Source organism: Neoarius graeffei, chromosome 13 (assembly GCF_027579695.1).
Source record: "Neoarius graeffei isolate fNeoGra1 chromosome 13, fNeoGra1.pri, whole genome shotgun sequence".
NCBI classification, from domain to species: Eukaryota; Metazoa; Chordata; class Actinopteri; order Siluriformes; family Ariidae; genus Neoarius; species Neoarius graeffei.
Genome location: NC_083581.1, coordinates 13,566,269 through 13,592,865, shown reverse-complemented (window position 1 = coordinate 13,592,865; position 26,597 = coordinate 13,566,269). Strand labels below are relative to the sequence as shown.

The window sequence follows — 26,597 nt, the reverse complement described above, 5'->3', positions numbered from 1 at the left end:
TGCATGTTCAGAGGTTAGAAAGAATATAAACACATTTTATGACTGACTATCCTGTATTAACAACAGTTCTAGCTTTGTTGGTAACATTTTGTACAGGTTAAAATTGGTCCCATGTTAGAAACAGAGTATTGGTGACTAATATTCTGACATCATTGGCACAGTGTCAAAAATGAATTTCGCATGGTGCCAACCAGTCAGTGAGGGATCAAATTTAATTATCTATAGCTGTTTTGCAAATCCATAGTAAAAGTAGTGTCATCCTGGTCCAAAAATACACTTTAGACCTAGCTGAAACGTGTACATCATGGACATTTTGAAGGCTTTCTGCCTGGAAAATGGGCCATTTTTGATTGCACACACATGATTTCATGTCGGATTTACAGTAACTTCCCCTGGTCCAATTTTACTTTGGTTTGTATTTCCTGCATACATAGGCTTGGTAGTCTAATGCAGCAGGTATAACTTAAAATCCATAATCTGAGCATCTCATTATCTCTAGCCACTTTACCCTGTTCTACAGGGTCGCAGGCAAGCTGGAGCCTATCCCAGCTGACTATGGGCGAAAGGCGGGGTACACCCTGGACAAGTCGCCAGATCATCACAGGGCTGAGACACAGACAACCATTCACACTCACATTCACACCTACGGTCAATTTAGAGTCACCAATTAACCTAACCTGCATGTCTTTGGACTGTGGGGGAAACCGGAGCACCCGGAGGAAACCCACGCGGACACGGGGAGAACATGCAAACTCTGCACAGAAAGGCCCTCGTCGGCCACAGGGCTCGAACCCGGACCTTCTTGCTGTGAGGCAACAGCGCTAACCACTACACCACCGTGCCGCCCTAATCTGAGCATCTGGTATGAAAATCTGGTGGACTGATGTATCTCTTAGAGGTGACTGCTCTGAGACTACAAGGGAAGCCCAGCTTCCTGTACAATGTCACGAAAATGTTTTTGTTAAATATATATTTACACAACTTAATTCTCTTATTCCAAATCAAATATTTTGTGCGAGAAAGTGCTCAGCTTCATGGCTAGTTTGTTCAGCAGTTATTTCTCATTGGTCATCGTTATCTGATCATGTGATCCCCCCCCAGAAGCCTGTGGAAGCATGACGCATCAAAAACCCATCGACACTCAGTGTCTCTGTAGTTTAATGCCACTATGGGATATGCTTTAATCTTAGTGCAGCAAAGCTAGACATTTATTGGACAATATGCTTTTAAAATGTAGGCTAATTTCCGGATGCCTGGCTTCACTGGGGGTCTATGGAGAGTCGCTGACAGTAAGGCGGGACTGGATGCTGGGCTTCTGTATGATGATCGGAGGAACGCTCAAATCTCTTTTGAATGTCATGTGATTGACAGCGTTTTAAAGTTATACCTTGCATTGGAGGGATTCTAGCTCAGTCCATGCAGTGTGTTGGCAAGTGAAGTCATGAAACTAGCTGCTGCTCAGTCTTGCTCTTTTCCTACCAATGTACAGTTCTTATTTCCATTTGAATATACTGTAAATAAAATTGTAAATATAGTTTGTTAATTGGGCGGCACGGTGGTGTAGTGGTTAGCGCTGTCGCCTCACAGCAAGAAGGTCCGGGTTCGAGCCCCGTGGCCGGCGAGGGCCTTTCTGTGTGGAGTTTGCATGTTCTCCCCGTGTCCGCGTGGGTTTCCTCCGGGTGCTCCGGTTTCCCCCACAGTCCAAAGACATGCAGGTTAGGTTAACTGGTGACTCTAAATTGACCGTAGGTGTGAATGTGAGTGTGAATGGTTGTCTGTGTCTATGTGTCAGCCCTGTGATGACCTGGCAACTTGTCCAGGGTGTACCCCGCCTTTCGCCCGTAGTCAGCTGGGATAGGCTCCAGCTTGCCTGCGACCCTGTAGAACAGGATAAAGCGGCTAGAGATAATGAGATGAGATGAGTTTGTTAATTGCTTTCATTTTGGTTCAGTAAAGGCTGTTTATTTTAAGCCAGGCAGTAGAGGGGAAATCTAGCTTGCTAGCTGTTAGCTGTGCGAAATGGCTAATGTTGTCGACCTGATTTTGGAAAAGATATTTGATGTTCTTCCTTATGAGGAGAGGCTCAAAATTAAACAATAGGACAGATCAATGCCCAAGATTAATTTAATTCAATAGTCAGGGAGACACGACTGCTCATTTCAGCTGTCTTTGTATGACAAAGTAAACTGGTTAACTGGGAGATACCAGGGATGCATTATTTGGTCAAAACTAGGTTTTGGAGATTTGTCCAACTTTGACAGGGCATACAGAAGGCATGAGAAAAGCAAGGAACCCCTAAGTAGGCATATCAAATGCTCGCTGGCCGTGTTGTGAAAATTGTGCGTGCAGACGCTCATATAACTTTCCAAATCTATCATAATCTCTGCTTTCCAAAGAAATGTATCTCGTTAACATTTGCTAAGTACATTGGGAGTAACAGCAGATTGAAGTTGGTACAACAGCGTGAAAACTCTGCTCGCGTGACATCGGGAAACTGCCGGTGGTTTTTGAGTCACGGGAAAGTGGTCAGGCTTTCTTCTGATCAGTTTCTGACTGGGTTACTCATGAATATCAATCAGATAACTTTTATAGGGATGTTCAGCTAGTCAGCTAGTTTTGATGTTATGCTTCACGGAGGAGTTTGAAGTGAGTTTTCATAGCTTTACCAACTTCTTTTTTTCAAATCAAACTGATATTCATGTAAATAAATAACTATTTTAGAATATAACTGGTTGTATTGATGAAAAATATTGAGATCTTAGTGGTTGGAATGAGATTTTTAAAAACTGGAAGTCAGAAACATGAGTGTCAATTTCAATTCAATTAAATGAAATTGTTTATTGGATGTGGCTCACAGTTTTTTCGAGGTTAGCCTTGAAAGCTGTGAATATTAATTTAAATAATCATTTATATAAAGTGGTGGCAACAATTCTCAACACCTTAACAATCTTTTGGCCATTGCAAAACTAGAAAAGACTTTCAATACATAAATTGTGCATGAAGAGTTACTCAAACTTACACTGGAAAAGAAATGAGTTGATTCCCGATTACTTGGCATATCAGATCACGTGACACCATTCCACAATTATTGACAGCTTTGTCCACAGTTATCGACATCATTCCACAATTATCGACATCCAGATGATTATTCATTTTAAAAAATAATCGGTATGTGGTATTAAGTTAACAAAACATAGTTTTTATTTAAAAATTTTTTTTTACATAGACTTACATTTAGTAAAAAATATCTTTTATATAAATATATTGGTGGCGCCACAGTGGTGTAGTGGTTAGCACTGTCGCCTCACAGCAAGAATGTTATCCCCGTGTCTGCGTGGGTTTTCTCTGGGTGCTCTGGTTTCCCCCACAGTCCAAAGACATGCAGGTTAGGTTAATTGGTGACTCTAAATTGACTGTAGGTGTGAATGTGAGTGTGAATGGTTGTTTGTTTCAATGTGTCAGCCCTGCGAGAACCTGGCAATTTGTCCAGGGTGTACCCCGCCTCTTGCCCATAGTCAGCTGGGATAGGCTCCAGCTTGCCTGCAACCCTGTAGAACAAGATAAGCAGCTACAGATAATGGATGGATAATTATATCCATGTTGGTGCTTACGTACATAAATGAGTAAGTAATTCTAATGTTTGTAAACAAATTAACTGATAATGTTTAACCTGTGTCAGAAAATCTTTTTGTTCCACTTTCTACCCATTTTCTAAGTATTTTTGTAGATTACATTTTGTTAATCATTCGTTGTTGTTTGTATTAATTTCTAGGTTTGTAGTTTACCAATAAATGTCAACAAGCAATTGACATTGTAACCACAGGGAAATCCAGGTCAAAGGTCATGTCATTCCTCAAACCAAAATATAAAATGTCTACTGACATTGTAATATGTGGTAGATATTAACAACAAACTGCAAAATAAATAAATAAATGAATATTGAATGGAATAGAAAAATCTGAATATTTCAAGCATGTAATTTTTTATATGCTAGGAATTTAATTCTGGTCTAATTTTATTTATTGCAGTAGGATTCCAAATACTCTATAAGCATTTCATTCTGTTATGAATCAGAAATTTTTTTTTTTTTATAAATCACAGCAGTTTTATTTATTTTTAAAGTACTTCATCTACTTCAACAATGTTACACAAAGATCGATCCATAACGGTTGTAAATGTCACTTAATTCCACAGGGTGTCGATAATGGTGGACACCAATGAAAGTGATCGCTATTATCAACACCTCACGTGACTTCTTAAATGCACATTTAGATACAAAAAGGCAACTGTCAAATGAAAGAGTAAGAAATAAAGTAGGTTTCGACAAGGATATCATGAAATATCTGTGAATTTGATAAGTAAAAACATGTCCATGATCTTTCCATCATGCTTATCTGCGATGATAACATCTGGATTTTCCTCAAATTGCTGATCATGCTAAAAAAAAATTCCATCTTCAGTAAAGAGCTGTGTCATCAGACGACAAGATCGAGGGGGGTCTTCCAGGTTGATTGATTAACCAGTAATAATTGTTGTAACTGAAACTCTCCTTGGCAAGATATATATATATATATATATATATATATATATATATATATATATATATATATATATTTTTTTTTTTACTAGTAAGTCTGAAAAGATGTCGATAATTATGGACTGTTTAGTAATTGTAGCCGCTGCTTTAGTAGGCCCTACTTAGAAATACAAAGGCCTACAGAGCACAAAGAGGGTATTAGAAATATTCTTTTATTACTTTATTTTGATAGAGAATGGTAGATGTGAATAACATTTCAGTGCTTGTATATCCATATTTTATATTTGCAATTGTAATTAACATTGATTTCTCCTTCTTTGTGATGTGTAAATGAGTTAAGATCAGTGTACCGATCTTGAAGAAGCATGTACCGATTTAACGTTTAACCTAATTAGCATAATTAATACTAATTAAATACTAATTTGCACAATTTTTTACTAATTTTTAAATCTTTGTATGCAGTATACAACCCCGATTCCAAAAAAGTTGGGACAAAGTACAAATTGTAAATAAAAATGGAATGCAATGATGTGGAAGTTTCAAAATTCCATATTTTATTCAGAATAGAACATAGATGACATATCAAATGTTTAAACTGAGAAAATGTATCATTTAAAGAGAAAAATTAGGTGATTTTAAATTTCATGACAACAACACATCTCAAAAAAGTTGGGACAAGGCCATGTTTACCACTGTGAGACATCCCCTTTTCTCTTTACAACAGTCTGTAAACGTCTGGGGACTGAGGAGACAAGTTGCTCAAGTTTAGGGAGAGGAATGTTAACCCATTCTTGTCTAATGTAGGATTCTAGTTGCTCAACTGTCTTAGGTCTTTTTTGTCGTATCTTCCATTTTATGATGCGCCAAATGTTTTCTATGGGTGAAAGATCTGGACTGCAGGCTGGCCAGTTCAGTACCCAGACCCTTCTTTTACGCAGCCATGATGCTGTAATTGATGCAGTATGTGGTTTGGCATTGTCATGTGGGAAAATGCAAGGTCTTCCCTGAAAGAGACATCATCTGGATGGGAGCATATGTTGCTCTAGAACCTGGATATACCTTTCAGCATTGATGGTGTCTTTCCAGATGTGTAAGCTGCCCATGCCACACGCACTAATGCAACCCCATACCATCAGAGATGCAGGCTTCTGAACTGAGCGCTGATAACAACTTGGGTCGTCCTTCTCCTCTTTAGTCTGAATGACACGGCATCCCTGATTTCCAGAAAGAACTTCAAATTTTGATTCGTCTGACCACAGAACAGTTTTCCACTTTGCCACAGTCCATTTTAAATGAGCCTTGGCCCAGAGAAGACGTCTGCGCTTCTGGATCGTGTTTAGATACAGCTTCTTCTTTGAACTATAGAGTTTTAGCTGGCAACGGCGGATGGCACGGTGAATTGTGTTCACAGATAATGTTCTCTGGAAATATTCCTGAGCACATTTTGTGATTTCCAATACAGAAGCATGCCTGTATGTGATGCAGTGCCGTATAAGGGCCCGAAGATCACGGGCACCCAGTATGGTTTTCCGGCCTTGACCCTTATGCACAGAGATTCTTCCAGATTCTCTGAATCTTTGGATTATATTATGCACTGTAGATGATGATATGTTCAAACTCTTTGCAATTTTACACTGTCAAACTCCTTTCTGATATTGCTCCACTATTTGTCGGCGCAGAATTAGGGGGATTGGTGATCCTCTTCCCATCTTTACTTCTGAGAGCTGCTGCCACTCCAAGATGCTCTTTTTATACCCAGTCATGTTAATGACCTATTGCCAATTGACCTTATGAGTTGCAATTTGGTCCTCCAGCTGTTCCTTTTTTGTCCCTTTAACTTTTCCAGCCTCTTATTGCCCCTGTCCCAACTTTTTTGAGATGTGGTGTTGTCATGAAATTTCAAATGAGCCAATATTTAGCATGAAATTTCAAAATGTCTCACTTTCGACATTTGATATTGTAGCGGTTCGCTATGAATGAGTGGAGCACAGAGGACGGCAGGACAGAGATCAGGTTGACACACTTTTTTATTGTCACACTTTTCAGTCTAACAACTATGTTTTAGCGTTTACAGACACCCACACACACTCGGCGTCTGGTTCCGGGGAGAGCTCCTCTGCTCTCGCTCTCCCTCCTTAAATAGGGCACGGTCACTGGGAAGACACACACAAACACAGGTTAATTGCCGTCAGGTGTAGTGATTCTGCCATTTACCTTCCCTGACTCCGCCCTCCTGTCACAGACCGGCGCTTGACCACGCCCCCGCTGCCACATACCCCCACCGCCCGACTCAGGCCGGGTGGCCGTCCGGCCCGCAGCTGATTCCCCCCCCCGACGGGAGAGGAAGTCCGCCACGACCATCTGCGCCCCCGGCCTGTTGACCACCTTAAAATTGAAGGGTTGGAGTGTCAGATACCAACGGGTGATCCGCACGTTGGCATCTTTCATGCGGTGGAGCCACTGGAGGGGCGCGTGATCCGAACAGAGGGTGAAAGGGCGCCCCAGCAGGTAGTAACGGAGGGCGAGGACCGCCCACTTGATCGCCAGACACTCCTTTTCAATGGTGCTGTAGCACCCCTCACGCAGTGACAGCTTCCTACTGATGTAGAGGACGGGGCGGTCCTCCCCCTCCACCTCCTGGGACAAAACTGCCACCAGCCCTCTGTCCGACACATCTGTCTGCAACACAAAGGGGAGAGAAAAGTCAGGGGAGTGTAAAAGTGGCCCCCCACACAGTGCAGCCTTTACCTCAGAAAAAGCCCGCTGGCATTGCTCCGTCCACTGGACCGGATCTGGTGCCCCCTTTTTAGTGAGATCAGTCAGCGGGCTGGTGACATCTGAATAATTAGGTACAAACCTACGGTAATAGCCAGCCAGCCCCAGGAACTGTCTCACCCCCTTTTTGGTCTTAGACCTCGGGCAGGCCGCAATTGCTGCCGTCTTATTAATTTGGGGACGCACCTGCCCGTTGCCCAAGTGGAAGCCCAGACACCGTACTTCCACCCGCCCAATCACACACTTCTTTGGGTTGGCTGTGAGCCCCGCTCTCCTCAGTGACCTAAGGACGGCCCTCAGATGTTCAAGGTGCCTCGGCCAGTCATTACTATAGATGATGATATCATCTAGATAAGCGGCCGCATAAGTGGCGTGGGGGCAGAGGACTCTGTCCATCAGCCGCTGAAACGTAGCGGGCGCCCCAAACAGCCCAAACGGAAGGGTGACGAATTGGTGTAAACCAAATGGTGTGGAAAAGGCCGTTTTCTCTCGGGATAGTGGAGTCAAGGGGATCTGCCAATATCCCTTCGTCAAATCCAATGTCGAATAAAAGCGAGCAATGCCAAGTCGATCGAGCAACTCATCAATACGAGGCATTGGGTACGCGTCGAATTTAGACACCGCGTTGACTTTTCTGTAGTCCACACAGAACTGGACCGACCCGTCGGCCTTGGGTACCAAGACCGCCGGGCTGCTCCAGTCACTGTGGGACTCCTCGACGATGCCCATTTCGAGCATGGTCTCCAAGTTCTTCCTGAACTACCTTTTTTTGTGTTCGGCTAGTCTGTAAGGGCGGCTACGCACTACTACCCCCGGGGGCCTCTCTATGTGGTGCTCTATGAGGTTAGTGCGACCGGGCAGGGGCGAGAACACATCTGAAAACTCGGTCTGCAACTGGGCGACCTCCGTGAGCTGGGTTGGGGAGAGGTGGTCTCCATAGGGGACCGGAGGGGTACGTGATGTCAATGCCCCTTTTTGAACCTCCGGCCCCAGCTCCGCCTTCTCCGGAACCACCGACACCAACGCCACGGGGACCCTCTCCTTCCAGAGTTTAAGCAGATTGAGGTGGTAAATTTGTAGCGCCCCACCCCTGTCGTTCGCCTCACCTCGTAGTCGACGTCCCCGACTCGCCGTGTGACCTCAAAGGGTCCTTGCCACTTGGCGATCAATTTGGAGCTCGATGTGGGCAACAGTATGAGTACTTTATCTCCCGGTGTGAACTCCCTAAGGCGTGTACCCTTGTTGTACAGGCGGGCTTGCCGTTCCTGGGCCTGCTGCAAATTCTCCTGGGTTAGGTGGGTGAGCGTGTGGAGTTTTCTGCGCAGGTCCATAACGTATTGAATTTCGTTCTTGCTTTGTGAAGGTCCCTCCTCCCAATTTTCCCGCAGCACGTCTAGGATGCCGCGCGGCTTTCGCCCATATAATAATTAGAACAGGGAGAACCCCGTGGAGGCTTGGGGAACCTCTTGCACTGAGAACAACAAGGGCTTGAGCCACTTATCCCAATTACGTGCGTCCTCACTTACGAATTTTTTAATGATATTTTTGAGGGTGCGATTGAACCGTTCCACTAAACCGTCCGTTTGTGGGTGATACACACTGGTGCAGATCGGCTTAATCCCCAATTACCCATACAGTTCGCGCAGTGTCCGTGACATAAATGTAGTGTCTTGATCAGTCAGAATCTCTTTCGGGATTCCATCTCGGGAGATAACGTGGAAGAGTGCCTCTGCAATACTGCGTGCTGAGATATTGCGCAGAGGCACTGCTTCTGGGTATCGCATTGCATAGTCCACCAGAACTAATATAAAGCGGTACCCTTGTGCTGACCGATCTAATGGCCCGACGAGATCCATTCCAATTCTCTCAAATGGGGTCTCGATCAACGGAAGAGGGCGCAAAGGCGCTTTTGGAATGGCCGCTGGATTTACTAACTGGCATTCGCGGCATGCCGTACACCACCTACGAACATCGCCGTGAATCCCCGGCCAATAGAATCGGGCCATTATTCGGGCTAGTGTCTTATCCTGCCCTAAGTGTCCAGCCATGGGATTAAAGTGAGCTGCCTGGAATACCAATTCCCGGCGGCTCTTCGGAATTAAAAGCTGCGTGACTTGCTCTTTAGTTTGAGTGTCCTGCATCACTCGGTATAACCTATCCTTCATAATCGCGAAGTAGGGGAAGGATGGAGTGGCGTTCGGCTGGAGCGTTTGACCATTGATTACTCTCACTTGGTCAAACGCATGTCTCAGAGTCTTGTCTCGCGATTGCTCTAATGGGAAATCCATGAGGGATTCCCCAAGAGAGAGAGGAGGGGCCAGCAGCTCCTCACTCTGACACGGAGATGACGTAGATGGCTCTGTGACGGTTGCTCCCGCCAAAGTGACACCGGGACCTCCCCCCGTTAACTGGCAGGACCCACTCTTGACTAAGTGCGTCATTAAATCCCGAAATCCCAGCCAATCAGTCCCCAAAATTAAAGAGTGGGTAAGGTGAGGATTAACCGCCACCTTCACTATAACTTTTTCCCCTCTGAAAAAAATGTGGACCGACACCAAAGGGTAGCTGTGAACGTCCCCGTGCACACACAACACCTTCACCCCCTGTGCTCCCCCCAATGCCTCGTTTTGAACCAGGCTTTGATGAATTGAGGTCTGATTACAGCCAGAATCCACCAACGCCTGATATGTATCCCCTTGGATACTCACCTGTATGCGATACACTCTGGCCCGATCGAGGGCGGCCTCTGGCATGTCGGGGATCCGAACCACCGCGCCCACTTCCATCACTGTGCACTGCTGTTGCAGGTGGCCCGGCTCCCCGCAGCGCCAGCAAACCGGCCCAGGCTTTCCCTCTGCACCGGTGTTCTGGGGCTAACTCACCTGAGGGGGGGGAGAGACAGACACAGAAGAGAGAAACAGGAGGGCACCGCGGGTGCGGCGGGCCGGCTGGGGTGGCGCCGGCCCCCGCCTCCGCGGTGGGGGAATGGGGCGAGGACGGGACACAGGAGGAGGGGGAGAGAGAGAGAGAGAGAAGAGGAGAGAAGAGAAGATGCCGTCTGCTGTCCTGCCGCCGGAACAGCCGCCAAATGGTCCTCTGCTAGCTCGACTGCCTGATCCAGCGACGCCGGGCGGTGGTACTGGACCCACTCCGTGGTTCCTGCTGGCAAACGAGCGATGAATTGTTCCAGCACCACCTGGTCGATGATCCCCTCGGCGTCGCGGTTGTCGGCCCTCAACCACCGCCAGCAGGCGTCCCGGAGCTGCTGGCCAAACGCGAACGGCCGGCCGACTTCCTCCAAGCGCAACGCGTGGAAGCGCTGGCGCTGCTCTTCTGGGGTGCGCCCCACGCGCTGGAGGACGGCCCGGCGGAGGTCCGCATAGGCCAGCCGGCGGTTGGCGGGGAGCTGTAGCGCGGCCAGCTGTGCCTCTCCCGTTAGCAGGGGGAGGAGGCACGCTGCTCCATCGGCCACCCCGAGGCTTCTGCGACTTGCTCGAAGAGTGTGATGAATGCCTCGGGGTCGTCCTGCGGGCCCATCTTGGTGACGGTGAGGGGAGACGGGCCCGCGGTAGGAGTGCTGGTGGACCCCGCTGACGCGAGGAGGTGCCGGAACGCCTCTCAGTCTTCTTGCTGGGCCAGCACCAGGGCCTCGAAGCGTCGCTCTTGTTCCTTTCGGAGGGTGACGAGTGCCTGGTGCTGGCTTTGCTGGGCCGTGGCGAGGGCGTGGACCAGATCGGCGAACGGGGAGGACTCCATGGGGCTGATCGGCTGGTGCTCCACGTCCCAGGTTTCGGCACCACTGTAGCGGTTCGCTATGAATGAGTGGAGCACAGAGGACGGCAGGACAGAGATCAGGTTGACACACTTTTATTGTCACACTTTTCAGTCTAAAGGCCTCTGCATGCTCTTGCGACAAGGCTTTCGCAGACAGCTTTTCGCAGACAGTTGTAATTTATCGTTGAGCGGGGAGTAATAGGCGTGCACGATGTTATTCACCGCTACAACGCAAGGGGGCGCGAAGTCGTGAAATCGCTAGGAGTAGTTGGTGGGTGTGGTTAGTGGAGTGTTTATCCTCCGGTTACTTATAATGACTAGAACTGGAGTCGTATAGATGTACGTACTTCCTCACTTCCTCGATCAACCGCTCTTCGTGCTGCTCCAGCTTCGCTCGTGTTTTTAAAAATGGCGGTAGTGAAAACAAAACAAACCGGGAAAGTAGGGAAGCGGAAGTGCGTGTACAGCGGATGTAGAGTGGACCAATCAGAGCCCTCTTGTCTGCGACGCTGTCTGCGAGGCTTCTGCGGTGGTCACAATTTTTGGGAGGTGCACGCAGAGCGTCTGCGAAGGTGGGGGGGCTACGCGGACGCTATCTGTGACACTGTCTGCGAGGACTGCGTTGTCAGCATAAATTGGCCTTAACAACTATGTTTTAGCGTTTACAGACACCCACACGCACTTGGCGTCTGGTTCCGGGGAGAGCTCCTCTGCTCTCGCTCTCCCTCCTTAAATAGAGTGCGGTCACTGGGAAGACACACACAAACACAGGTTAATTGCCGTCAGGTGTAGTGATTCTGCCACTTACCTTCCCTGACTCTGCTGTCCTGTCACAGACTGGCGCTTGACCACGCCCCCGCTACCACAGATATGTTGTCTATGTTCTATTGTGAATACAATATCAGTTTTTGAGCTTTGTAAATTATTGCATTCCATTTTTATTTACAATTTGTACTTTGTCCCAACTTTTTTGGAATCGGGGTTGTACAACATTCTGTGTGCCTGCCAATTTCCATGTAAATATCTTGAAAAATAAAGTTATTAAGCAAAAGCATTTGATCTCATTCGTTAATTAGGCCCATTTTTGACCATGTTATCCTAATACATAATATCAGCTTTCTAAAAATTAAGTGGTTTTTTCAATCTTTGATTTTTAATATTTTAAGAATGTATAAACATATTTTAATTCTGTAAAAAAAAAATGTTGTTCTGCATTCAATTCTGAATTCAATGAGACCAGTTTAAAGCAATTTGGATTGAATTTGTTTTTCACCTGATATGCCTACCTTAAGTTCATGTTTATTTGGCAGGGTCAGAGTCGAACATGGCAGAATTCACATATAAATAACAACAAACTGACAAATAATTGAAAAATTTGATTAAAAAAACCCCTGCGCTTCCCGTATTTCAAAGCCCACCAGCCGCCACTGATGTAATCTCTGACTCCATCATTTGACTTCATGATTATATTTTCTTTCCATTTCTTCAGCTGAATATAGTGTTGGTGTTTCTCATTACAGCAGAACCCATGCAGGAAGTTTGCTGAGCATTCAATGCTAAGTGTCATTGCAGCGTAGCTGTTTTAGCTGAACAGAGTCTTTTTGTAATTTGTCAACACATCTGAGGAAAATGTTGACATTCCTGATTTTATTTGGTTTTCCGGCTCTCAGTGTCTTTACTTTGTTTGCATTGAGGACTCTAGTATTATATTGTGCAATTAAACTAGTAGCCAAGCAAGTTAGCTAACATTAGGTGAACTTTTGAACTTTTGTGGTGATGTCACATGATCGAGTGCATATTGAAATGTTAAAACAGTTTATTCAGAGCTGATAAACACTGATTTAAACATGTCTACTACTAACACACACACACACACACACACACACACACACACACACAGTGTTTTTGGTATAAATATGCTTTAAAAAAAAATACATATATATATATATATATATATATATATATATATATATATATATATATATATATATATATATATTCATTCATTCATCCTCCAGCCCTCCAAACCTGCAAATGATCTCCAGTTCATCACCACAGCCAGAAAAAATCAGCATTCAGGACCTGACCAAACCTCAAACAGGTAAGAATTATAAAATATATCATAAATGATTTATCATAAAGTATAATTACTACAACTAATAATAATAATTTGGTTTTGTATAAATACGGAGGTGATTATAGAAAATCACGCATGCTGATTGGTTGAGAGATTTGGATTATTTCTTGATCATCACCTCGAGTGACTTGGCAAAATGGCAGCCAATCACATCGTCACGGTAAGTGAGGAAGAATTACAAATGATGAAAGAAAATGCTGTTCCCAAAAGCATTAAAGATGTTATGAAGTTTGGTCAAAAACTATTCAAAGCTAAGGTGGAATTAGGATTTATTTTATCGATTTCAAAACAAAGTGTTTTATGTGACTCAGCGTAGATAAGTGACACAAGTCTGTGCCGTGCCTTTATTACATTTACATGCTGCTTTTGAAGTTTGAAATAAATGCATTTTTTTAATAATCACCTGTGTATTTATACTAAAACAATTATCTACCTCAGGCTCAGTGAATATTGGTGAATAATTACCTCAACTTCATCTCGATTATTATTTACCAATATTCACTTCACTTTCAGTGAATAACTTAAATATTATTGTTGACATACATATCTTGTCCTGCAGATTCCCCCTACAGTTCAGAGCAGCAACAAGACCAGTCCATGGAGGAAGCACACACACACGTAGAAAAACATGGTGAGTTAATTCATTATGTACACTGTTAACTTGATCGGATTTTAATTAGATGACCCCTCTAGCTCTTGCAGGAGATCATAAGATTTATGGTATTTTTATGTAGGCAGGAAGCTCCGTATAGTCTTTAATATGTTAAATACGTATGTCCTGATTTTGCCACATTACAACCATCGCTGATGATTAGAGCACTTTTACACCAGCATAAAAAAAAAAGCACAGACTTCCATGCACAAGTACCATTAAGTTCTGTTGGTGCTGATTTTAAGCAGGTACCAGAACTCGCACAGCTTGGTGGCCAGTGGGAAAATCAGTTCCAGGTACCAAATGTTCCTGTGTTGTGTATGTATTTTTTTCTGGTCCAGATGTAGTTCAGTCACCTGCTGGAAAGAAGCATGAGGAGGAAGAGGAGGAGAGGAGGATGAAGGACGAAGAGGAGAGGAGGTGGCAGGAAGAGAGGAGGATGAAGGAGGAGAGGAGACAGCAGGAGAGACAGGAGGCTCAGGAGAGGGAGAGGAGAGAACTGGAGAGATTCCAACAGGAGTTGGTCAGTGATTTGCAAAATAGGCATCAGTGAAAAAGAACCTCGTATCATATATTGTATTGCGAAATTTCAGGAGCTGAAAGTTTCTCTGCTTTGAAGGAGGATCTTCATGACGAGGAGGAAGGGAAGAGAGGAGGGACTGAGAATCAGGACAAGAAGACCAATGTGAAGATGGTGGAGGAGGCTCAGGACAGTCTGTTACACAAATACATGCTGATGGTGATGCAGGGGAGAGAGAGTGAGAGAGAGCAGGTACACACATGCATGCACGCACATACCGTAGAAGATACCGGTGTGTGTGGGTATGTGTATTCAGCAGATTTTTTTCTTTCAGAACATGAAGAAAGACTCCGAAAACCAGAGTCCTGAACTAATAGTGCTGTCTGACCACAAGGACGACAGGTGAGGGGTGTGTGTGTGTGTGTGTGTAAGAGAGAGAGTGAGAAAGCAAGAGAATGGACATTTTCTTCTGGATTCTCCATAATCTCTGTCAGGAGAGGTGACAAATTAAAGGAAAAACCAACATTAAGCATGTTAGTAACATGTCGAGCCACCAGAACAGCTTCAGTACTCCTTGGCATCAACTCTGCACATCTCTGGACCTGTTCTCACACCTTTACTCTGTCCTGATTGGCTGTAGCTCCTGCCTCTCACTATGGACTTCTTTCTGTCAAAAGATGAACACCATTTATGTGGCGATGTTGGTGGAAAGCGCTGTGTAGTATGTGGCCTGAGCATACAATTTGCATTATTTTCATTTTCATCAAATCATTCAGTGAGCTTTTGTGTCCTGTGGATGGGGTGGAGTTATCCTGGAAGAAGCCACATCCATCAGGTTATTAGATCAGTCAGAAGAACTACAGGACTGATTTGCTTCCCTCTATAATATAGAGGGGAAGCTCTATTAGCTCTATCTCAGGGGTACTCAATTAGAAACTCAAAAGGTCCACTCACCAAATTTCCAATCTGTCCAGGAATAGTGACAATTTAATTCCAAAATTAGAACTCCGAACAAAAAAAGGCAGTAAATCCACAAAAACATTTATTGAACTATGCACAAAATGTGATATGTTCTGTCCATATCAGTGTGAAAGGTGACACCTTTTTTGTGCCACCAGTTCTTTAAACTTGGGCATGAAAGGTGTGAGGACCAGGCGTAGACACTGATGTAAATGTTCATTAGTGATTGTGCTCCTGTATTTGTTCTTCAACATATTCATAGTTGAAAAGGCAGACTCACAACAGTATGTTGAAGGGAACATGGTGAGAATTTGAAGGGCCATTTCCTGCAAGACGGGGACACCTGCTCGGGACCATCTTAGTCCAAAAGGTGGCAGGGTCACAGACAGATTCCTGCAGTGCAAGGTTTTCCTGAAGCTCAATCAGCTCTGATTGAAGGGAAGCAGCACTAGCCCATGGGCAGACCTTCAGGGCTTCAGTTGAGAATTCTGTGATATTTTTTACCAGGAATGGATTTTCAATGCACAGTAACACTTGTTTTCCCAAAGTGAAATCTCCAAAGCAAGTTTCAAAATTTTCAATCAATTTGTCCAGGAATTCAGCATAATTGTGATGATGTCTTCCTGAAGCTTGACTTTTCATTTTTGGGAAGTGAAGCAGGCCCTCCTCCTGTATGTCACTTTTGAATATTTCCAGTTTCCTTTGAAAAGCATGGATAGCTGACATGAGGTTACACACTGTGTTATTTTTGCCCTGGAGCTTCAAATTCAGATCATTAAGGTGGCAAGTAATGTCAGATAGAAATGCAGCAATTTCCATTTTTTCATTGTTTTGCAGGAATTCCACAAATTGTTTTGCTTTTGGACTCTTCTGATCCAACAGAAACATTTCTAGCTCTTTCCGTAGTGTCCAAAACCACTCCAGTACTTTGCCTTTACTAAGCCACCTGACATTGTTGTGAAGAAGCAAATCATTAAATTCTGCATTAACCTCTGTGAGGAATGAGCGCAGCAAGCGATGTTGCAGAGCAGATGATGCCCTCAAAAAATTTACGAGTCTCATTACTGTTGTCATGATTTCTGAATACTTCTCTCCAAGGCTGGTACACAAAACCATCTGATGAATGACACAGTGGTATGCTATGAGGTCAGGGTGATGAGCTTTTAAGCGGGACACTAACCCCCTGTCTCTCCCAGTCATACTTGGGGCTCCATCAGTAGCAATTGAAACAACATGCTTCAGGTCTATCTCTCAGACTCTCAACATCTCCATCACTGCTTCATAAATGTCATCCCCTCTTGTGTACCCATCAAGGGTTGTGAGACCTAACACATCTTCAAAGAATTCCCCCTTCTCTTCATCAAAAAATCTGACAAACACCAGAAGTTGGGCATTACCTGTGTTGTCTGTGGATTCATCCAAAGCCAATGATATGCATTTAGCCTTTTTAACAGCAGATTCCATTTGGCCCAGTAAATCATCAGCAAGGATTTCAGTTCGTCTTACTGCAGTGGAATCAGAGAGGGGTATTTGATTTATTTTTTGTATGATGTCATCTCTTTGATTTCCCTCAAACAGAGCGATTGCTACTTCATTCATGCACTCCTTCACGATTTCCATGTCAGTGAATGTTTTTTGTGCTTGCCTAAGACCCATGCCACTTGCAGTGAGGCTTCAGTTGCACGCTCCTGTTGTGTGGCTGACCTGACTATCACATTGCGCGTTGCTTGGTATGATGCTTGCATTTGGCTTATCTTTCTGGTCCTTACCTCGGAGTTTTGTGGGTAATTCTGCTCGAAGTGGCCATGTTTTGTTTCGTAATGACGTTTCACGTTTCCACTTTTGACAAGGGCAACTGTCTCATTACAAATTAAACACATTGGTTTCGTGCTCCCCGCAGGCAGCACAAATGCATATTTGTCGGTCCACTCTAACTTAAATTCACGATTTTCGGAATCCACCTTTCGCTTTTTGTCATGTTTGGAGCATGCCATGGTTTCTGCTTGCTAAACAAACAGGTACCATTTGCAGATCTGCTCGCGTTGTAGTGAATGGTGGCCTGCGTGATCCACAGATAGCGGTGGGGAAAAACACTCCCAGAGTTCGTGGTCACACTGAGCTGTTATAGTGATGTTATTATACACATCTGCTGATTGGACATTGGCTTGGGCACAAGGTAAATACATGATCAGAATCGCATCCAGGAGAGGAAAAAAGATAGATATAGCGTGTAATCACGTGCCAATGAAATCTCGCTTGAATCACTATGATGAAATTAGAATATTGAATTTCGTCTCCGTCCGAATTTTATTGCGTTTGGGTCCGGATCCGGACCGGAGTCCGCCTATTGAGTACCCCTGCTCTATATGGACAAGTGGAGTCAAAACATAACAGCAAAAATAAATAAATGCCCCCAAGGCACAACAGACCCAGAGGTTTTTCCTTTAATTTGTCACTCTTATACTGTACATATGGTAGAGTGGGCGTGTCTGATACATTACAGACTAATCACGCTTGCTCTTCTCTTTCTTCAGCTGATGTGACTATACCATGTTCATATGTTCAGGTGGTTTAATTAAAATAGCTTTATATTGTTCTGGTGCTGGGGACAGCTGTGGCTGGAGGCTTTACGATTTCAGGTTATCTGTCAGTCTGTACATCCGTCAGTCCGGTTCTTGTGAACGTGATATCTAAAGAACGCCCTGAGGGAATTTCTTCAAATTTGGTAAAAACATTCAAATGGACTCAAAGATGAACTGATTAGGATTTGGTGGTCAAGGTCACTGTGACCTCATGTTCTTGTGAACACATCAGGAACACCTTGAGAGAATTAGAGTGGTGATTCTAGTTTCATTGTTTATCCCAGTTTTTAAGGTGGTTTGTGTGTATTATTATAAGTGATGTATTAACGTGTGTGTCTGTCTTCCCCTCTCTCTGTGTGTGTGTGTGCCTGTAGCATCACCGCTTTTTCCCACGAGAACGCTGATGATGATGATTTTTGGTGATTGATTCGTCCATTTTATGATTATTTTTTTTTTTAAGTGTGCAGTGGGAGTTTAAATTTAAGAATGTTGAATTAACAGGACTATAAAATGGTTTCAGAAATGTTTTTGAATGTTTTAGTAATTTTTGTTCTCCGTTTATTCAAAGTGTTTGGTTTATCTGGAAAAAGTCATGTTATTGATAATCTTAGTCTCTTCCTTTTAACATTTGTTAAATGCAATACATCAATAATATTAAACTGGATATCCACCTGAAGAACAGTTCATTTAAGAGCAATTAAATCATGAAATTTCAAGTTGAAACTTTTTTTTAATCGAAAATTACAATTTAAAAAAATTGTTTAATAAAAAAATAAAATGGAAAAAAGAGAGGAAAAAAAAGTCTGACAAGATGTTTATTTTTAATTATTTAAAAAAAATTAAAAAACAAAAACACTACACACACTTTACCAAACTGGTTAATAAACTGCAGTGAGACCAACAGCTGAAATAAACTTACAGAAAAGGTAACAGTCATTACATAACTCCACAGTTCTAATTCTCCCCAGTTTTACTTCTAATAACCAACCACGTTTCCACTTCTTCTGATGTAGAGCTTCAAGTCTTGAAATAAATCCTGAAATTTGCTAGAAATTTATTTTTAGATAAAACATTGAATCAGGTTTGTCCAACTTTATGATAAACCTCATGCAATGGATCATCTAACTCTATTACAAATTGAATACCAGTTACAATTAAAATGGAAATCATCATAATAGTATCCTTCCATATCTATTATCAACAGTTACAGTACATCATACACACTTCTGAATGAATACAAGTGACTAAAAGGTCTAAACCTTTTAAAAACTAGTTCTACATCTGAAAAAAGTGAACAAGGAAGTTATATAAAAGAGAAAAAGGCAAACACTGCCTACTAGATACGTCAGTACAAATGACTACATTTTGTCAATTTTTTTTTCCTCAATGCAAAAGTAACCGTAAGGAATCATCAAATCTCCCTGTAATTATCTTCTAAATTAAACATCAATGAAACATTCAGTGAAGAACTTTAAACACTTTCTCAGTATCAGGCCTTCTGACAGCTGGAACAGTAAATAGATTTAATATTTATACTTAACTGAAATCTGAACCATTTCAGTCCAAGTACAAAAAACAAAAATAAAGCAAATAATGTCTAAACATCAAATAAGTATTTTCTCCACAGTCTTGAGTTTACAGACTCTTGTTTCCAGAAGATTGCATTTTTTGAAAGGGGGGGAAATAAAATTAAATAAGCTAGTTTAAATTCTAAAAATGAACAAGTTCTTTTTATGAACTTCTGACAAATCTTTCACCATCAGTATGGCATATCAAATCATTCAGAAAAAACATCCCCATACAACAATAAAACTATAATTGCAATTATTCCAAAGTAACTGCAAATGTTAGAAATGTTTTGTAAAAGAATGATCAGCATGGAAAAGAGAAACGTCTCATCTAAAAAAACATCACTGTCATTTATTGCTTTTTTTCGACAAAGATAATTATTGAGAATACTTCGGGAAAAATTGGGTTTAATGCTGTTGAAATAGCTCAGTTTTTGGACGCGTGTGTGTAAAATAGTCCCATTTTCTCACTGAAGGAGTTTTGAATAATCTCAGTCCATTAAATTTAAGAAATTTTAAATTTAACAAAAACCATATGTTTATCGAGAGAGTAAACTAACAGTTAAAAAAAAGTCTGGTCATCAAAGAGTGAATTAATTTGATAACTGCATTTTAAAAGCCTACATTACAATTATATGAAGCTAAAAATAAAAGTTTCAGTAACTTTGGGGAAAATTAGCTTGTATTTTGCACCAGCTATAACTTGGAGATTTTCAAATGTATTAAAAAAAAAAAAAAAACATCTTTTACTGACTGCTGGTTGTTTCTGGAAAACCAAGTTTTAAAAAAAAATTCTTAAAAAAAAAAAAATTTCCAGCCATATTTAAATGAATTGAGTGGTTATGAACAGTCACTGTGGTCCATCTGAGGTAGACATTTTGGATTCTTCTTTTGGGGCAGAAAAGTAGTCACTTTATTTATTTAAAACCACAGACAGCATTTATAAATTCATGAATTCTCAAGTTTGTTTATTAATAGTTTCCAATTTAAAAAAAAAAGAAAAAACATGTTCAGATTCAACAAAACCCAAACAGCCTTTACATTTGTCAAAACTAAACATTTTTTAAAATTTTTTTTAAAAATTCCTACCGTACTACAGTACAGTGATTTGTCATAAGGCTCATAAATGTTGTGTCATGACTAAACTTTAATCAGAACTTAACTTACAAATACATTTTTCAAATTAAATCTTTAGCTTTTGTCCTGTTTTGAATAGTGCAACAGTTTCAACAACACTAGCAAAAAAAACAAACAAAAAAAAACTGTTGCAAACTGAAAATCTTAAGACACGCACATGGAACAAGCGCCAGCATGGAGGTTAGTGCAGACAGGTGTTAGCTGGTGAAAGCAGCGTTAGTTAGCTTTGCGGTGTTCGTAGATTGGTGTCACCATTTTTATTTTTTCTTGCCAATGTTAACAGAATTCTTACGAGTAGGAATTGAGGCATTCTTTTGAACGTGATTGGATGTCTTGCAGTTCTTGCTCCTCCTTTGTTTTGATGTCTTGGTATGCATGCATTTGACTCGCGTCCTTTAGGTAGGCCCAATTCGCCGAGAGGATCATAAGGTAGTGGATCTGAGAGAGAGAGAAGCTGTTAACGATGGCAAAAAGCAAGCAGAAAAGCAAAGAAAGCTCATTACATTCCCACAAAAAAAAAAAAAAAGTTTGAGTTGCGATGCAACAAGGAAACAGACCAGCGGCAAAAACCCAAAATAAGCTAGCTGCAGCTACATACACACAGGTCTGTCTCCCAACACAACATGCAATCCAGACACACACACACACACACACAAAAAAAAAAAAAAAAAAAAACAGTATTATTTACACCACACTGCCATCATTCTGGCTTGTGTTCAGTCGGAATGTGTGGACTGATTTTCCCTGACAGCAGCCACACATTTACAGTGGTGCTTGAAAGTTTGTGAACCCTTTAGAATTTTCTACATTTCTGCATAAATCTGACCTAAAACATCATCAGATTTTCACACAAGTCCTAAAAGTGGATAAAGAGAACCCAGTTAAACAAATGAGACAAAAATATTATACTTGGTCATTTATTTATTGAGGAAAATGATCCAATATTACATATCTGTGAGTGGCAAAAGTATGTGAACCTTTGCTTTCAGTATCTGGTGTGATCCCCTTGTGCAGCAATAACTGCAAATAAACATTTGCGGTAACTGTTGATCAGTCCTGCACACTGGCTTGGAGGAATTTTAGCCTATTCCTCCGTACAGAACAGCTTCAACTCTGGGATGTTGGTGGGTTTCCTCATATGAACTGCTCACTTCAGGTCCTTCCACAACATTTCGATTGGATTAAGGTCAGGACTTTGAATTGGCCATTCCAAAACATGAACTTTATTATTCTTTAACCATTCTTTGGTAGAACAACTTGTGTGCTTAGGGTCGTTGTCTTTCTGCATGACCCACCTTCTCTTGAGATTCAGTTCATGGACAGATGTCCTGACATTTTCCTTTAGAATTCGCTGGTATAATTCAGAATTCATTGTTCCATCAATGATGGCAAGCTGTCCTGGCCCAGATGCAGCAAAACAGGCCCAAACCATGATGCTACCACCACCATGTTTCACAGATGGGATAAGGTTCTTATGCTGGAATGCAGTGTTTTCCTTTCCCCAAACATAACGCTTCTCATTTAAACCAAAAAGTTTTATTTTTGTCTCATCCGTCCACAAAACATTTTTCCAATAGCCTTCTGGCTTGTCCACATGATCTTTAGCAAACTGCAGATGAGCAGCAATGTTCTTTTTAGAGAGCAGTGGCTTTCTCCTTGCAACCCTGCCATGCACACCATTGTTGTTCAGTGTTCTCCTGATGGTGGACTCATGAACATTAACATTAGCCAAATGTGAGAGAGGCCTTCAGTTGCTTAGAAGTTACCCTGGGGTCCTTTGTGACCGCGCCGACTATTACACGCCTTGCTCTCGGAGTGATCTTTGTTGGTCAACCACTCCTGGAAGAGTAACAATGGTCTTGAATTTCCTCCATTTGTACACAATCTGTCTGACTGTAGATTGGTGGAGTCCAAACTCTTTAGAGATGGTTTTGTAACCTTTTCCAGCCTGATGAGCATCAACAACGCTTTTTCTGAGGTCCTCAGAAATCTCCTTTGCTCGTGCCATGATACACTTCCACAAACGTGTTGTGAAGATCAGACTTTAATAGATCCCTGTTCTTTAAATAAAACAGGGTGCCCACTCACACCTGATTGTCATCCCATTGATTGAAAACACCTGACACTAATTTCACCTTCAAATTAACTGCTAATTCTAGAGGTTCACATACTTTTGCCACTCACAGATATGTAATATTGGATCATTTTCATCAATAAATAAATGACCAAGTATAATATTTTTGTCTCATTTGTTTAACTGGGTTCTCTTTATCTACTTTTAGGACTTGTGTGAAAATCTGATGATGTTTTAGGTCATATTTATTCAGAAATATAGAAAATTCTAAAGGGTTCACAAACTTTCAAGCACCACTGTATATTAATACACTCATTCTATATTAATACATTATTGTTTCTATAACTTTATTCCTGACTTTATGGTTTCTCTGTAACGCAATTCTGTACATTTATTTGTCGTAGTAAGAAAAAGGAAAAAATAAAAGGGTGGTGAGGGAATGACTGTTTAATTGCTGCTATAACTGCTGCAGTAGCTACTATAACGTAAGCAAGAACAAGAACTAACTTGTTTTGTAGACATTCCACAACATTAAATGTAGCTATAAAAGGATATAATTTAATTTTGTTGGTAAATTACTGCGGTATAAGAGGAATAAAACAATTTGGGAACATTGTCATAGGAAAATAATTTCAGGTGGTGACCATGCGGGGAGAAGGAAAAACAAACAAAAAAAATCCCTCACAGTCTGGCTACGTCCTCACTAAACATTAGGTCCCCGCAAACCACCTAATGCTTACAGTTAGAATCTATCTATCTATCTATCTATCTATCTATCTATCTATCTATCTATCTATCTATCTATCTATCTATCTATCTATCTATCTATCTATCTATCTATCTATCTATCTATCATCATACTGCCTCTGCAAGTGAGAACCTATTAACATCTAGCACAGTCCCCACAAAACAGGTAACGTAATGTTACAGTGGTGCTTGAAAGTTTGTGAACCCTTTAGAATTGTCTATATTTCTGCATAAATATAACCTAAAACATCATCAGATTTTCACACAAGTCCTAAAAGTAGATCAAGAGAACCCAGTTAAACAAATGAGACAAAAATATTATACTTGGTCATTTATTTATTGAGGAAAATTATCCAATATTACATATCACTCTGGGCGCTGTGTGAGATGGCTGCCTCTCCAGTTTTTAGCTCTTTAAACCTCTTTTTTCCACCTTTTTTTAACGTTTTTGCTCTTCTTACGAAGATAGTGTGTTTAACTATATAACATGGATATATTTAACTTTAACACGCAACCAGGAGCCAGTTTTCTCACTTATTCGAGAGAGGAGCTGCTGGCCCTGAAAACAATGGGACGAGCTGGGATACGACACCCCATCCCGGCAGAGCTGAGGAGGAAACCCAGGGGCTGCAAAGCTGGAGCTAAGCTAAAGGCTAGGCTAGCGGACAACCGGCGGCGCTGCAAACCATCCATTCCCTCCGTTATCATAGGGAATGTGAACTCGCTGCCGAATAAAGCCGACGAGCTTTCCACTCTGAACAACCAGCGAATTTACTGGAAGAGCAGCTTATTTATCTTTACGGAGACATGGCTAACACACCTTGTACCGGATGCTAACGTGGACCTGTGGGGATTCACTGCTGTGAAGGCCGACAGAGACACTAACACATGCGGGAAAAGCAAAGGTGGGGGACTCATCATTTATGTGAACAACCGCTGGTGTAACCCGGGACGTATCTCCGTAAAGACAGTTTTATGTTGCCCAGACTTGGAGCTGCTACCCGTTAGCCTGCGGCCATATTATCTGCTGAGGGAGTTCAGTCACGTGATCACCATCTGTGTTTACATCCCTCCGAAGGCAGATGCAGCTGCTGCATGTGAGAGGATTCACTCTGTCACAGCAAGGCTGCAGACACAGCACCCTGAGGCATTTATCATCATTTCTGGGGACTTTAATCATGCTACTTTGGACTCTACTTTGGCTGCTTTTTACCAGGCTGTGGATTATCCAACAAGGAACAACAAGACAATTGACTTGCTGTATGCTAATGTGAGGGATGCATACAGTGTCACACCCCTCCCTCCACTGGGGAAGTCTGACCACAACCTGGTTCTTCTACAGCCGAAGTACACCCCCCTGGTTCAAAGGCAGCCTGCAACAACTAGCTCCATCAGGAGGTGGTCCCCTGAAATGGAAGATGCCCTCAGAGACTGCTATGACATCACGGACTGGGATGTGCTGCTTAGCCCACACTGTGAGGACATAGAGGGGCTGACACACCGTCTGACAGATTACCTCAACTTCTGTGCAGACGTGGTCTCCCCTGCCAAGACTGTATGGTGTTACCCTAATAATAAGCCATGGGTAACACAGGAAGTCAAAGCTGTCCTCAACAGGAAGAAGGCCCCCTTCAGGAGCAGGGATAGGGAGGCAATGAAAGCAGCACAGCAGGAGGTGAAACGCTGCATGAGGGAAGCTAAGGACAGCTACAGGAGAAAGGTGGAGCAGAAGCTGAAGGAGAACAGCATGAGGGAGGTCTGGGAAGGTGTGAAAACCATCACAGGCCACAATACAAAGACCAGAGTTGTTGAGGGGACAGTGGAGAGGGCGAAAGAGTTGAATGACTTTTTCCAATAGGTTCAACCAGCCCACGTCCCCCCCACCCTCTCCCTCACTGCAGCCATCTCTCCTTCCCTCAACACACCTCCCCCCAGTCATCACAGCAGCCCCCTCCTCCCCCACCTCAACACAGACTCCTCTATGCATTACTGCAGACCAGGTCAGAGGTCAACTGAGGAAGCTTCACCCCAGGAAAGCAGCAGGCCCGGACAAGGTGTGTCCACGACTACTGAAGACCTGCGCTGCTGAACTGGGTGAACCACTCCAACGCATCTTCAACTTCAGCCTGCAGCTGGGGAGAGTGCCAACCCTCTGAAAGACATCATGTATCGTTCCAGTTCCCAAAAAGAATTGGCCCAGCGAGCTGAACAACTTCCAACCAGTGGCACTCACTTCACATCTGATGATGACGTTGGAGCGGCTCTTCCTCAGCCTCCTCAGGGCCCAGGTGCAACATGCCCAGGATTGTCTGCAGTTCGCGTACCGGGCAGGTGTTGGTGTAGAAGACGCCATCCTCTACCTGCTACACTGAGCCCACTCGCATCTGGATAAGGGAAATGGCACAGTGAGGATCCTCTTCTTGGACTTCTTGAGTGCCTTCAACACCATCCAGCCCCTATTGCTTCAGGACAAACTGAACAGGATGCGAGTGGACCCCTGCCTGGTCACCTGGATCTCCAGCTACCTCACTGACAGGCCACACAGTACGTCAGGCTGAAGGACATCACGTCTGACGCTGTAATTAGCAGCACTGGAGCACCCCAGGGCACGGTGCTGGCCCCTCTTCTCTTCACCCTGTACACCACGGACTTCTGCTACAACTCGAAGCTGTGTCACATTCAGAAGTTTGCCGATGACACAGCCATCGTTGGGTGTATCAGTGACGACAGAGAGGAGGAGTATAGGAGCCTGGTGAGGGACTTTGCTGCGTGGTGCAACAGGAACCATCTGCAGCTCAACACCTCGAAGACCAAGGAGCTGGTCATTGACAGAGGTCCAAACCAAGGTCACAACCAGTTCTGATCGAGGGAGTTGAGGTGGAGGCTGTGGATTCCTACAAGTACCTCGGGCTGTGGCTGGACAGCAAGCTGGACTGGACTTGCAACACCAATCACTCATACAGGAAAGGACAGAGCAGGCTATACTTCCTTAGGAGGCTGCGGTCCTTTAACATCTGCAGGAAACTCCTGTGGATGTTCTATCAGTCTGTGGTTGCCAGTGTCCTGTTTTACACCATGGTGTGCTGGGGGGGGGCAGCACATCCAAGGAGGACACATCCAGGCTGGACAAACTG

At 43.1% G+C, this 26,597-nt stretch overlaps 2 protein-coding genes across 6 annotated transcripts in view; one reads left to right on the top strand and one right to left on the bottom strand.

Annotated features, from left to right (window-relative positions):
* ofd1 (OFD1 centriole and centriolar satellite protein) overlaps positions 1-18,464 on the top strand; it is a 41,675-nt gene extending 23,211 nt beyond the window's left edge. For 2 of the 3 annotated variants that reach the window (XM_060937274.1, XM_060937273.1), the window contains exons 17-22: positions 13,105-13,187; positions 13,783-13,854; positions 14,217-14,398; positions 14,495-14,647; positions 14,730-14,797; positions 18,312-18,464. In XM_060937274.1, coding sequence (XP_060793257.1) covers positions 13,105-13,187; positions 13,783-13,854; positions 14,217-14,398; positions 14,495-14,647; positions 14,730-14,797; positions 18,312-18,360 — 607 coding nt within the window. In that variant the 3' untranslated portion in view covers positions 18,361-18,464. Of the gene's footprint in view, positions 1-13,104; positions 13,188-13,278; positions 13,384-13,782; positions 13,855-14,216; positions 14,399-14,494; positions 14,648-14,729; positions 14,798-18,311 lie in introns of those variants that run through there. The other variant, XR_009656046.1, reaches the window with a different exon arrangement.
* A 1,727-nt stretch (positions 18,465-20,191) lies between these two features.
* gpm6bb (glycoprotein M6Bb) overlaps positions 20,192-26,597 on the bottom strand; it is a 102,295-nt gene continuing 95,889 nt past the window's right edge. Inside the window, exon 8 of one of the 3 annotated variants that reach the window (XM_060937269.1) lies at positions 20,192-21,080. In XM_060937269.1, coding sequence (XP_060793252.1) covers positions 20,931-21,080 — 150 coding nt within the window. In that variant the 3' untranslated portion in view covers positions 20,192-20,930. The remainder of the gene's footprint in view (positions 21,081-26,597) is intronic. The other 2 variants (XM_060937270.1, XM_060937272.1) reach the window with 2 other exon arrangements.